At 44.4% G+C, this 13,867-nt stretch overlaps 1 protein-coding gene across 7 annotated transcripts in view; it reads right to left on the bottom strand.

Annotated features, from left to right (window-relative positions):
* Positions 1-13,867, bottom strand: part of CHD7 (chromodomain helicase DNA binding protein 7) — a 187,654-nt gene that overhangs the window by 114,892 nt on the left and 58,895 nt on the right. For 5 of the 7 annotated variants that reach the window (XM_035011215.1, XM_035011218.1, XM_035011213.1 and 2 more), the window contains exon 2: positions 10,176-12,011. In XM_035011215.1, coding sequence (XP_034867106.1) covers positions 10,176-11,837 — 1,662 coding nt within the window. In that variant the 5' untranslated portion in view covers positions 11,838-12,011. Of the gene's footprint in view, positions 1-10,175; positions 12,012-13,867 lie in introns of those variants that run through there. The other 2 variants (XM_035011216.1, XM_035011217.1) reach the window with 2 other exon arrangements.

Genomic DNA, 13,867 nt, shown 5'->3' with positions numbered 1-13,867 from the left:
GCTCTTTCCCTTCACCAATGATACCCTAGCTTAGAGAACTTACTTATATGTAAATACTGGTTTTTAACTTTCTTGCAAACACTAAAGCTGTGAGCTTTAAGATCAGCTCTAGGACAGCCTTTTTGCAAAATCAGGCTCTGGAGTATTTCTTTCCCTCAGTTGTCTGCTACCACTGTTTCAGAGTAAGAGGAACAGCTGATTGAATCAGAGGTCGGGCTATATAAGACACGGAGCACCCAGCATGGGGAATGTGTGTGCTCCCTTAACAGGCCTCATTGTTTAGGGGAATACAGCTAAAGTGAAAGGGGAAAGCATCCAGAGGAAAAGCTGATAAAAATGAAATACTACTTAACTCCTTCTAAATCATCAAACTTTTTCCCTAAAGAACTCTCACTTGTCTCCTTTAATCCACGGTATGCCTCCATGCATTTCAACAGTTCTCTTTGTGAAAATGTCTTTGCAATATTTGAGCAGCCAGAAATGGAGTTAGCTTAGTAATGGACCAATTTAAAGCAACGTCAGCACATCCTACTTGGTGATTGCCCCAGTTCCACTTCTGCCTGTGGTTACTGACAGATGATCTGTAGTAACTGTAGATTTACAGCTATGAATACAAAGAATGGAGAGTAACATTAAAATGTCAAGACTGAGGTAAATTCTCCATTAGTCCCCACTGTCCATTTCTGTCAACTTCCACAGTGGTATTGAAGTTTAGCCATCTCTTCATGCTGACATTTTGAGGTGGCTGTAACATTAACAGTGAAAACAAACACATCATAACTAATCCCACAATTTTATATGATTGCTTTTTTAAGTTAAAAAGAACGTTCAAGCTGTTAAGAGTCCACGAAGAAGCATGATCTAAAAACTGTACTTTACTTTCAAATATTCCTATATTCAATAAGAACTTCAAGTCCATGCATGGCCCCTTCATTAAAAAGTTCAGAAATACAACTTCAAAAAAAGTTCCGGGGAAAGGGTGATCTAAAAGTCCTTGCCTATTCACTAGCTGAGAAATCCACCCTGCCGTGTTCCCAGCTCTTCCTGATAAGCAAGAAGCGGAGACTCCACAGCCCACCCAATGGCTGAGGGAGGGATTCCTACCCCAGAGCTGCAAACCTGCTCCAGCCTACCCAGGAAGAGACAGGAAGGGCACATGCTAAGTTAGAACACCATTCAAGAAACTCTCAGCAAGGCTTCCAACATCACTATGTGCTCGATACTCTCCAACTTCCACCCATGCCCAAAACAACACAGCTCTCAAGATTAACACCTCTCATTTCAAATTAAAACAAATTTTTTTTTGCCTTCACAGTTAGCATTAAAGTCTAAGAGTTCTCCTGAAATCGGTGGTAAGAATTACTTAGAATTAAATTAAACGTAGAAAACAGTGGAGAACAGGCTAAACACACTATAAAGCAGAACAGATAATATGCTCTTCATAAAGGGGAATCAAAATGGCATGTTTCCTTTGAATAACTGGCTGGGTGGTGATTTTAATGCAATCATTAAAATAAGACATAGGGAGGGGCGCCTGGGTGGCTCAGTTAAGTGTTCGACTCTTGGTTTCGGCTCAGGTCATAATCTCAAGGTTGTGGGATTGAGACTGAGCCCCACAACGGGCTCTGCACTCAGCAAGGAGCCTGCTTGTTCCTCTCCCTCTGCCGCGCCCCACCTCTGTTTGCGCATGCACACACTTTCTCTCCCTCCCTCTCAAATAAATACATAAATAAACAAATAAATTCTTTAAAATAAGATGGCCTTACCTGGCCATCTCTCTCACCACCCAATCAAACCAGGAAAAAAGCAAGCAGGATAATGAGTGTCTCTGTTATCTATGTTGACTTTTAACTTTTTTAAATGGTGCCAACTTCTTGGCATTTTCCCAGCTTCCTTTAACTTCTCCACTGGCACCACTCCTAGTGCCATGCCCCAGTCCCTAGAAGGCTCTCCTACATTTCTCACACTAAGCAAAAAAAAAAGTGAAACCTCACTCACGGTGATGCACCATCACCTACTAAAGTTTTGCAAGGCAAAAGCACAAGTTTGCTGCTGACTTCCTTCACTGATAAAGGAACTATATTCAGTAACAAAGGAAGAATGAGGGCCCTCTCTCCGTGGTTACTTAGAGACTACTGGTAGATTGACAGCTGTAACTACAGCAAATGGAGAATAATATTAAGATGTCAAGATTAAGGTAAATTCTTCAAGTTAGGTCTGGCAATGCTTTTCCCCTAATTGTCCCCTTGACCCACTTCCCAATTTTCCTTCCCCAGCTAACTATTGCTCCACAGTGCCAGAAATGGCCTTTCTGGGTGGCTGCTAAGATGAAGAAGAAAAAAGCAGCAGAGAAGAAAAAGGTGAGAGGAAAAGGAAGGGAGGCACGCGTAAGACTAAAGACGAGGGCTTACTCCCTTATCCTTGGAGAACCAATTTCATAAATAAGCATTAGTGATGGAGAGGGAGATGGAAAGGGAGAACCTGAGTTTGGGGGGGACGGCATTAACTACTACAAGTACCCAAAAACCACTTGAAACTAAAGTCTTGGAAATAGTTATAATCCGCTTTCAGAGAAACTCACTACTTCTTCCTACAAGAAAGTAGAAAGACTTTCAGACAGCATTCTTTGAAATCCGAACAAATGCAATTTCACTTCAGTGATCTATCTTTTCATGAACTGATGAGGATACTATGCAGGCACGCACGCACACAACACTACATGAATTAAAAAATGCTACTTTCCCAACCTCGCGATGAGGGTGCTAACACCTGCGATGAAGTTTACTGCTATAATCCAACAGTTTAAAGTCCATTTATATGTGCACAGACTTATTTACACGTCGAGTTGTTTTCAGAAGGAATTTGAAGCAACCACCACTGAGAGAGTCCAGCCCTGTGCTCTTCAGTTCGGCAGCCACCAGCCATGCGGGGCTCCTGGTCTGCCTTCGACAGCGATCCAAGTACAGACCAACTGCAGTGAGAAATGTGGGTAAAATACACACTAGATTTCAAGTACTTCTGTAAAATATCTAATTAGTAATTTTATACCGATTATGTATTGGAACAAGATCTTATTTTGGGTTAATTAAACATATTACTAAAATTAATTTTACTAGTTTTTTTAAGATTTTTATTTATTTGTTTAACACAGAGAGAGAGAGCACAAGCAGGGGGAGCGGCCGACAGAGAGAGAGGGAGAAGGAGGTTCCCCACTGAGCAGGGAGCCCGATGCGGGGCTCGATCCCAGGACCCTGGGACCACGACCTGAGCCGAAGGCAGCCGCTTAATGACTGAGCCACCGAGGCGCCCCCCCCCCCTTTTTTTTAATGTGACTATGGGAAAATTTAAAATAACACATGTGGCTTACATCCACAACTCCCACTACATTTCAATTGGACAGCACTGGTCTAGAATATAGTTGGTACCTGAAGAAATGACAACCAGAAGATTATACCTAAATAACAAAATTCCCCATCTCAGTGAAGGCCTTTTATCTCCTCCCTGCCTTCTCCCACATCGCCAATCTCTGTCCTTCATAGAGTGCTTAGCACATAACACTCAATAAATATTTCTTTAATGGAGTTGAATGAAAACAACAAGGTTAAATGAAAACAACAAGGTTAAAATGCAGTACCTAAAAGTGACTTCTTAAAGGTTAAGAAAATTCATAGGCTGCTTAGGACACTTAGCCAATGGTTAATATCCAGGCTTCAAAAGTAATTTAAAAAACTAACTCCTTGTTACTTACACAATATTTTTGACACTTACAGAAAACAATACCCTTTTACAAAATAAAAGCCACTAGGAGACAAGGCTACCATTTAGTATGCGGCTCACTTCATGCTTTCAGACAGTGGGGTGAAAGGACAGATAGGGCAGAATTTTTTCCTGTGCTTTAACTCTACACTTGGTATTTTCCATTTTAACCCACCGAATCTCTGACCTCTGGGATAAACCAGCTATGCTGACGGAAGACGCGGGGAGGTTCTCATTAAGCTGCAGCATATACAAATTGCAACAGAAGAAATACCTAACAGTCTTCACCCAACAACAACAGGCTGCTGAGAGCACCAGATCGACCAGTAAAGTCAAGGGCAGTCAAGGACGGGTGACTTGCTGTAACCAACGTATCATGAAGAAAGAACCAACAAGCCACCAGCACGTGGGCAAAGCGGTGACCCCCCTGACTTCCCTCCCTCCGTGAAGCATGGTGGGGCAGCCTGTTCCACCAAGGTCTTCACTATGGCTGCCTGTTCTCTGAACGTGGCTACACTTAGAACAGGCCCTGAATGCCATTGAGGTCAAAGCTGGGTTTTCCCCTTAGATATATTTTGTTTTCCCCATCTCCACTAGACTTCTATGGGGGTATGAAAGCATAACTTTGTCAAGAATAATATTCAAAGAGATACATCTACTCTCTATTAAAAAGACCCCTTTCTCTACTTCTGATCACAATTTGCATAAGTGAGGCTTGAGATGCATGGCCACATTTTCCATAAAATTTATTTAGTAGTTGCCAAATTATTCTGCTCATGTATGGAATTCTGTATTTACTGGGTGAATTGAGAGAATTTCAGAATAGGCACTCTACTTGAAATTAACCAGGAAAAGGTTTTCCCAGAAAGGCTGTCTTTTGAAGATATTTATAAGATGTCATGGAAAGACAGAGAACTAGAAAAGTTACAACCACTGATTCTCCTAGGTGTTTTTCCTTTTTTTTTTTTGAATCTCCTGGGGAAAAACTAGGACACAGAAATTATTACCCATCACCTCAATCTTAGAGGTCCTTTAAAAATTTTTTCTGCTTCTGTTTCCTTGATCATGACAGTATTTCAGGCCCACATTAATGAAAAGGGTACAAATATATTCAAAGTATAATTATTCTAAAGATACAACATTGCAGATTCTAAATTCCACCAGAAGTTGCCCCCCGGCCCCGAGCAAAATCTGTGGACAGAGATACCTATGTCTTGTGCAGTAGCAGAACTTATTCAGAAACTCAAGGATCTGCCTATAACTTGAAGGACAACCCACTTAACCAGTCTTTTTTAGATAAGCTCTTCAAATGAACAAAACGATGTTCTCCTTCTAGGTGGTTCTCACCCACAGCCACCATGCACTGATAAACATTCCATTCTCTGCTCTCTTCCCACCCTGACGTGCTGCAGAGCACCCCAGTGGTGCCGTGTCACTACCAAAAACCTCCCAGTGCACCCCATGGACACAGAACCTGCCCACAAGGAGACCACACAGCTTCCTCTCCCACACCCCAGCCCCTACATCTCAATAACACTGGGGCATTAGGAGGTCCCGTCTTTACGCTCATTATTTCCTAAGCCTTAAACTCTTCCCCCTCCCCCTTTCACCCAGCCTCCCCTCAACCTGGACTGATCCCTCACATCTCATTGAAGCCATCACTTCCCCCAGCTCACCCTCCCAGACCCCAACTGCACCCCCACCAAGAGTGGATTGGGAGCTATTTCCAAAGCACACAGTGCTTATTCCTGTGGTGTGCTTTCCATGGCAGATGCTTGCCTACACCATCCACCCACCGCTCCCAGCACCCCTATCACCGCCGCCCCAAACAAGCTGTTTCTATCTCTCCCAAAGCATAGATTATAGGAGCCTCAGTATCTGGTAACTGGCCCCTAAAACCACGGAAACAAAGGCAAACAACTCTGACTATAGTTAACATTGAAATAAGTGTTTTAAGTTATTTTTTAAACTTTGCAACAAGCAATTCTGAGCATTGGCCCAATGATAATACATTTTTGAGTCCCCACCATTTATCTGACACTACGTTAAATATTAAAAGATATTACTGCTAGTCTCGCTATGCCTCTAACCAGGGAGGTAAATCTACCCTCATTTTATTTTTAAAGATTTTGTTTATTTACTTATTTATTTTACAGAGAGAACAAGAGAGCGAGTAGGGGGAGGAGGAGGAGGAGAGAATCTCAAGCAGAGAGAATCTCAAGGAGGAGGAGAGAATCTCAAGCAGAATCTCAAGCTGCACACAGAGTCCGACACAGGGCTGGATCCCATGACCCTGAGATCATGACCTGAACCGAAATCAAGAGTTGGACACTCAACCGACTGAGCTACCCAGACGCCCCAATCTACCCTCATTTTAGAGAGAAAAAAATCGAGGCCCGGAGGTTGAGTCACCTGCCAAGGTCACAGGGCCAGTGGTTGATGGTGCTTCCACTCAAAAGCTGCAAACTCCAAAGCCTGCACGCTTCTCTTCATGCTGGTGGCTCTGAGAGTGGGACTGGGGTTCTTGGGTCTGTAGGAGGTAATCGGCCTCTCACTCTCATTCTCTCTAAACAAATGTAAGTGGACTTTTGCAAAGGCTCATAACTTGCATGCAGACTCTATGCAGTGGCAGATGTTAGAATCCAACATTTGAGAAAATGTAAAACAATGTCTTTAATTTTTTTTGTTTTAGAAAACAGTTATTTTTCATTTACAAATGTTACTGATGTTAACACATAATGGTTTATTATTTTTAAAGTTTATTTATCTATTTATTTTTAAGCAATCTCTATATCCCATGTGGGACTCAAACTCACGACCCGAAATCAAGAGTCACACAATCTTCCTACTAAGCTGCCCCAGTTTACAATTTTTAAATTATCAACAAATAAATATTTCAAACTGTCCCCAGTTTAAAGTTCTAAGACAATAAATATCAACACATATAACCCAAGTACACGAAGATCTTTGGAGTCCTCAATTTTTAAGCATGTAAATAAATGGGTCTGAAATGAAAAGGTTCAGGAACCGATATCCTTCCTTATCATCCACTAAAAAGAAATATAAGCTGGGTTTTTTTCTTCCCCTGTAAACTTTATCAAATGATCAGGATAGTCTGGAGCTAGCACCAAAGAATGTGTCCACACTCCACAATGAACATTATGGTCTAATGAACTCTGGCCTTTCTAACATTTTCCTTTGCTGACTCTTCAACATAAAGTTAAATTTATCTTTAAAGATACTTCTGTGTGTCATATAATTTAGACAATATCTGTTCAGAGCCCACGAGACATTTAAAAAGCATAACTTACATTTTTAAAACATGAAAAAATCAAGATAAAAAAGCCAACAGGCCTGAATGTGATAATTCAGCAAATCACATCAATATTTCAACCTGATCTGGCGGTTTCCCTGCTACACAGCATGGTTTTGAACTACCATTCTATCATATATGAAATGCAAAATAATTTTAGTAGTTTTAAAGCAAAACATAATTAGATAGATATACTTGCTAGAGTAGAACGTGAGTCATTCACAGGGAGAGAGAGGTTTTTAGGATTACGTGATAGCATTTTGAATTACCCACATCATTATCCTCATCACACCTGTCAATATGGGCTAAAGGAGGGGAAATATTTGCACAAATCAAACTTAATTAAATTCAGTTTCATAACTAAGGCTGTATTTAATCATATTTAACCTGTTCCTTAAAAATAAAAGTAGTTTTACATTGTATTTACATGTGAGATGACATAATTATGAAGTAAGGTCTGTACTGGAGGAGACCAGAACTATAGCCTGGAGGAGAATGAACATGAGTACACGCCACCAGCTGGCAACATCCTAGGCACTTGGTATATATTAATTTCAACACCTTTTGCGATAGGTACTATCTCTCCTATTTTACTGATGAAGAATCTGAGGTTCAGAGAGGTTAACTTGTCTGAGATCACCAAGCTAATAAGGAGCAGAGCTGAAATTCGAACACTTTTCTGACCATAAGAGTCAGAATCTCTTCATAAGACTTTACGCCTCCCTAGTATTATTTTCAGAACTGAGTGCTTCAAAATCTGAAGGGGATGCAAAGTTAGGCAGAAATAAGAAGGCAAATACCACAAACAAAAAATTTTTAAGGGCAACTGAACTTAAATAAAAATCCCTCAAATGTACTTGTTTACATACATCCCTAAAACAGTTCTGAGTTTGTCTATAATGGCGTACTCAAGAATGTGGAGCTGGAGAAAAAGGGAACTACACGTCGTGTCCCCCAGAGTCTAGCACATACGAAACCCTCCAATGTCGAGTGATTCGAATGCCACATACTCGCATCCGTCCTCTGAAATGGCTATTGAGATGTTTTGTGCTCCTCAAACTAGGGAAAGCTGGAGGAGATCAACAATTCCCATCCAGAGATCGTATTACCACCACAGGGTGTCTCCTTCAAACTGTGCTTGTCCTCCAGCGGAGTGAGAAGATGCTGGAATAAGGAGAAGTCAGAATCACTGCTCTGGAAACATCCCTCATCCAATAAGACGCTTTCTGAGAAACCAGAAAAGAATAAATCCTGGAAACTAAGTCACATTCATTTCTGCCCTAGACACCACCCAGGTTGGCTGGCCTCAGGGACAGCACTTTCAGTTAGTTCTGAAGAGGGGCATCTTGCCTTGAGATTGATATAAGGAAAAACAAATCAGCAGCGTTTGATTTTCTCCACTGACTCCTTTGCACTTGTTTTCCCCGAGGCCCTCTGCTCCCAGCCTCTTGTCAGACTGGCTTTCTCACCTCCCCCTTCACTTGGTCCGGGAACCACAGGGCTCACAAGCCCCTTCCCACAGGCTACAGGTTGGGCGTCTGCTCCCAGAGGAGACAGGGAGCAGCTCTCTCGGGCAGCTCCCACTGACCTTGGGGGTCCTGCTGAGAATATCCCAGTGTGCCAGACCTCTGGGGGCAGCTTCCCCCAAAACCCCTATGTATCCTTGTGTCCTGGGTCCCCAGGAGACTTTCCTGATCTCCACTCTCCCGCTCCCACCAGGGCTGAGGCTTCGGAGTCTCTGTTCTAAATGCCTCTCCACCTGGGCTACCCCACACAGATTTGTTTCCTGACCAAACCTTTCTACACTTACATTGCTTTAATCCCTTCTGTTTCCACTCCCCAATCCCTGGTCTAAACTGTCCTTATGGGTCTGGACCACAGGATGGCAGTTTAATTTCTGGTCTTCCAGGCTTCTGTGGACTGTCTAATCAATATCCCAAGCTCCCCCACAGAAGTCTGAATTCCTTAAAACTGAATGCAAGACCTCCACCATCTGGCGTGCCCCATGGCAAGCTCAAGGTCCCATGGCCCCGAGTCATTTACCGAGTCATCCCCAAACCAGAAATGCCATCCTCAGCTCACTGTCCCTGGCTAAGTCCTAGCCAAATGCCAAGCACCCACATCCCCAGGTATTTCCTGTCTCTGGACACTTGTCACATAACCACGTGGAGTCTTTCAGTGGGCTTCTCTTTCCACACATTGGTCATGTCTTCCCTCACCGATTCTAAGTTCATTAAGAACTGCTCTAAAATCGCCTCCTGTGCCATCCAAACTCAAGTGGCAATCATGGTGGAAGATCAATACCTATTTTTGAATAGCACTCAGAATAATCTGTACATATATAGATATTAATGTATTTTTCCTAGACCTAGGGCACAAACACCAACGTTTATGATGGAAGGACATCTCTGTGAACACAAGAGCTTGAAACTTAAATGTCTGCTTATAAACTCGGTAGGATAACGAAAATGGCAGCTTACAAAAAGGAAAACTCTTGTTGTGGCGCCAGGTACCCAAATCTCTTAGAGACCAAACGTTTTCTGCAGATTAACGTTGACTATGATTTTCTACACTTTGCAATTTAAGTTCACACTAGCATCCAATAGCTGGTAAAATAAATATTACAGAAGAACACATTTTGAAGCTTCCCAAGGGAAAAAAAAAAATCGTAATTTTCTAAAAGAGGTGGGAGGGACTGCCACAAACATGGAAAACTTTGCTGGAAACCACGTTTCAGTGTGTTTTTAAACCAGAGAGAGAAAGAGAAAGAACAAGAGTCCAATGTCCCTGTCCCTGTTGGCACTGACATAGTGACAACTCTTGCAGGCAGGGCCCCAGGGTTAGTTATCCATGACACGTCAACAGCACCTACCGCAATCCCTGGGACAGAATGATTCAAGACTGTTCTGAATCAGTGAATAAACGCATAAGCCAGTAAGTGAGAGACTCATAGAAAAAAAGCGAGATTCCGGTGCAGCTTACAGGATAAAAATTAAGGAACTCGTAATGAAACAGCTTTCCGTGAAATTCAAAGGAAAAATCGATTAGAGAAGTTTACCGTCTTGCACTTTCTACTGTGAGGCCGGCAGGATCCGAGTTCCCTTACCTGAGGCACAGGCACTTTCTGCGGGGTGTTCTGGGGTGATGGATGGAGCTGTGCCCAAGGCTGGTGATGCGGGTGTGGGGGTGACGACTGGTGGTGCAAGCCCGGGTGGGGCTGCATCGGAGGGCAGGTTGGCAACTGCTGGAAAGACGGCTGCTGACCAGGATGCTGTTGGCCAGGCAGCAGTCGTTCCTGGATGGCTTGGGGATCTGCAAGGCCAACACCAGGACAACCATTTGGTCTCATGTGCCCGGCCAACTCCCTCGGTGCTGAGGACATGCCCATGAACGGACGAGACGGCTGCATGTTTCGGGGGCCCATGTTCCTCTGTCCGATTCCCATGGCACCGGGGGGCTGGTGAGACGGCTGAGGGTGGGGCATATTTGGATAACTGCCAACTTCCATTGGCATCCCAGCACTTCCGGGCCTGACCTGCGGAGGAGGGGTGCCTGCCGGATTACTCATCGCTTTCATGGGTGACATGGGAGGTGGAGAGGCGTAAGTTCCCTGAGGCTGTGAAGGATGCATAGTTTGTGTGTTCATTTGGTTAAGTGAGCCACTGGGGTGGATGGGTTGCTGGTGCATTAGTCCTTGACCACTGTTCGATGGGAATCCTACAGCATTGGGGTATCTTGGTACGGACTGATTCATTGGAGTATTATTTGTAAGGCCTAAATTTTGATTCATCCCTGTATTGTTAACTAATCCCTGATTTAGGTTACTGTAAGGATATCGAGAATACTGCCCTGAGTTGTTTATAGTAGGTGAGGGGACGGTCTGGCTCCGAGAACTAAAGGTAAGGGTCTGTGGCCTCACAGCCCCTTGCTGAGGAGGATTAGGGGAGAATCTGGGACTGTGGGCAACGGATTCTCCGTGGAGAGCAGTAGGGGGGTGGTGGTGGAACTGCTGCACCGGATGACGCAAGGAAGGCGCCATGCTGGGACTCTGCGGGGGCACGTGGGACAAGTGGCTGGGGCCCGACGTGGCAATGAAGGGACTGGCCTGATTGAGGCCCTCTTGGCCTTGGGAAAACTGGCTCATCCTCTGCTGTGGCTGACCATGCTGCTGCATGGAAAAATCCCCACGTGCCATGTAGCTGCCCATCTGCTGCATGTGCTGAGGGTGGCCCTGCGTGGGGGGCCCCGATGGAGCGGGCTGGGGTGGCTGGGGCTGGGGCTGCTGCTGGTAGGGGGCCCGTATCTGGTCCGGCACCTGCACAGCCCGGGGGCCCCACATGGAGCCACTGTCCACGAAAGACTGCCCATGCCTTTCGTTCTGCAGGCCAGGGTAGACGCCCATCTGACTGCCGCCACTGCCACCGTGGGGGACCTGAGGGACGGGAGGGGCGTGATACTGCGAGTGAGGAGACGCGAGCCCGTTCCCAGGGGCGCTGCTCATCATCCTGTTTGGCTGATCCATCAGATGCATCTTTTGTTGTTCGTACTGATTATAGTGGTCGAAATGGGTCAGCTTTGTTTGATTTTGATTAGTGGAGGGATGATGAAGGGATGGCTGCAAGGAGGCAAAGCCTTGGTCTATCGGCATTTGCTGACCCATGGGGTTCACCGGATTTTCAGGGTAACCACATTCTCCAAGGCCTTCAAGGCCTTCACTGAAAATATTCCCATCCTCGCCAAAAAGACTCATCATTCCTGGGTCCGCCATCTTCTTCCAACACACGGCTCCTCCAAACTACAGCTCAGGAGCTTGTCTGTGCTTCACCTCACTGAGGTGTTTGTCCTCAAAGCCTATAATCCTTAACTAATCTTCTTCATGTCATTCCGTATTTCTTTAATTCTCTTGGACCCTGCAGTGTCAGGCAAAGTCTGGATAGAGGTCCTAGAAGAGAGTGGGAGGTGGGGGGGGAGGGGAGAGGGGGGAAGAAAACAAAGAATTAGGAACAAATGATAAAAACTGCCAGTATTTTACGCATTTGAATTTGGTTTCCATCAACAATACTAATCTAGCCCCCTCGCTGAGCTGTGTTTTATAAATCTAGTTCACTTTCAGAGAAACTCATTAGCTTCTACCAGAAGCATTATTATGATCGGTTACTTAGAAAGCAAGCAAAACACTAACCTTAACCTTAAATTAATCCATTCACTACACTTCCTAGCGCTCCATTCTTGGACGGAACAGAACAAAAGAACACAACATGAAGCAACAGCAGCTGCCACAGCAGGCTAGCAGATGTAGGACTACAGCCGAGCAGCCCATCTGCTGAACGAACGCCCTGGAGATGCTCTGGTTCCCAGCAGCCCGCCCTCAACCTTATTCCCCTGAGCAGGGTAATCAGAGGGGCAGCCGCGGCACCGAGGGCTGTGAAAAGCTCAACTTAGTCAAACTGACTAGGGGATTATACAAATACCAAAATCTGCCCTTTCGTACAAATTAGATATTTACGGCCCACATACCACTATGTAACAGCAACAGAGGGGTCAAACAAGAACGTGTCCACAACGATGTTCCAACGAGGGAGCGTCCATAATGACGGTGGAAAGCAAGCTCGCAAACAGTGTAATAAATTCATGACTCCATTACGTTTAATGGCAGGAATATACAAGAGTCAGAAAGAGGTCAGAATAAAAGCTTTCATTCTCCAAGAAGGCCGATTTCACACATGGCTCTGGGCCCACTGTGTCCCCAGTCTGTGCTGCCGGCTGAGAGGTCTGATCACAGGTCATGGTTCCCCAGCAGGTGCCGGACCCTGGGGATGGACCCAGAGCCCACGTGACCACTCAGAGAGACTCTAGCTGGATGGACAGTTGCTAGAAGATGACTATTCTCATCAGAAGAAACCGAAAACTCTCCCCCAAACTGGCCAAAACTGAAAATTACTTTAATGGAACAAAGTTCAAAATATCCATGCAGGCTTCACCCTTGCCTTCCCCTCTTCTAGGACAAGACAGGACGAGAGCCTGTAGGGAGAAAAGCCCATCCGTCAGCATCCTGTGTTTACAGCACCAGGTATGTTCTACCTACTGCTCTGCATTTTATTCAAACAGTTCCTAACAGATTTTGCGCGTCTGATTAAAATAACCAGTTTAAAGAATGCTTCACCAATCAAAACAGGAAAGCCTTTTTGGCGAATGCTAATTAAATCAACAACCTAATAAAGAACTAATTCACATAGGAAAAATGTCCGAAATCTTAAACATCTTTGGAATTTAACTCATTTTTTCCCTCTTTCATAAGTACATGAAGCATTGTTTGATACTGCCCAACTTGAAAAAAGCCGTATCTTGTTGAAGAATTTCAAGAGTGATGTTAGAAACAGGCTCAGTCATAAATTCTACTGACACACTTCCATACCAGCATGGGAAGAAACAATGGGCAACCAGCACTGCTGAGAACTTTCCAGTACGAGAGAGAAAACCCAGTTCCTGTCTGTCCTACTCTAACATATTCCTAACAAGGGGAGAATTTTGCTTACAGGAAATGTAAACAACATTCCTGTTCACTGTCAGAACTACAGACAGAACACCTGAGAAGGTCTCCGGGTCTGTAGTTTTCAGGTGACAGCTGTCAGCTGAAGTCAAAGGTCTCCTCACTCCACCGCTAACTGCCATGAATTTTCTGATCGACTTTCTCCAAAACAGAGGTCAGAAGGGTGAAAATAAGGTGAGCATGAAAGCCATTTTATTTACCGACATGCTGCTTTACTACACAACCACTTTCGAATCCAAAATAAAGAG

The sequence above is a fragment of the Mirounga leonina genome, unplaced genomic scaffold, assembly GCF_011800145.1.
Source record: "Mirounga leonina isolate KUSES-001 unplaced genomic scaffold, KU_Mleo_1.0 Mir_165, whole genome shotgun sequence".
Lineage (NCBI taxonomy): Eukaryota > Metazoa > Chordata > Mammalia > Carnivora > Phocidae > Mirounga > Mirounga leonina.
Note: the sequence above shows the minus strand (reverse complement) of the source record. Positions and strands in the feature narration are given on the sequence as shown.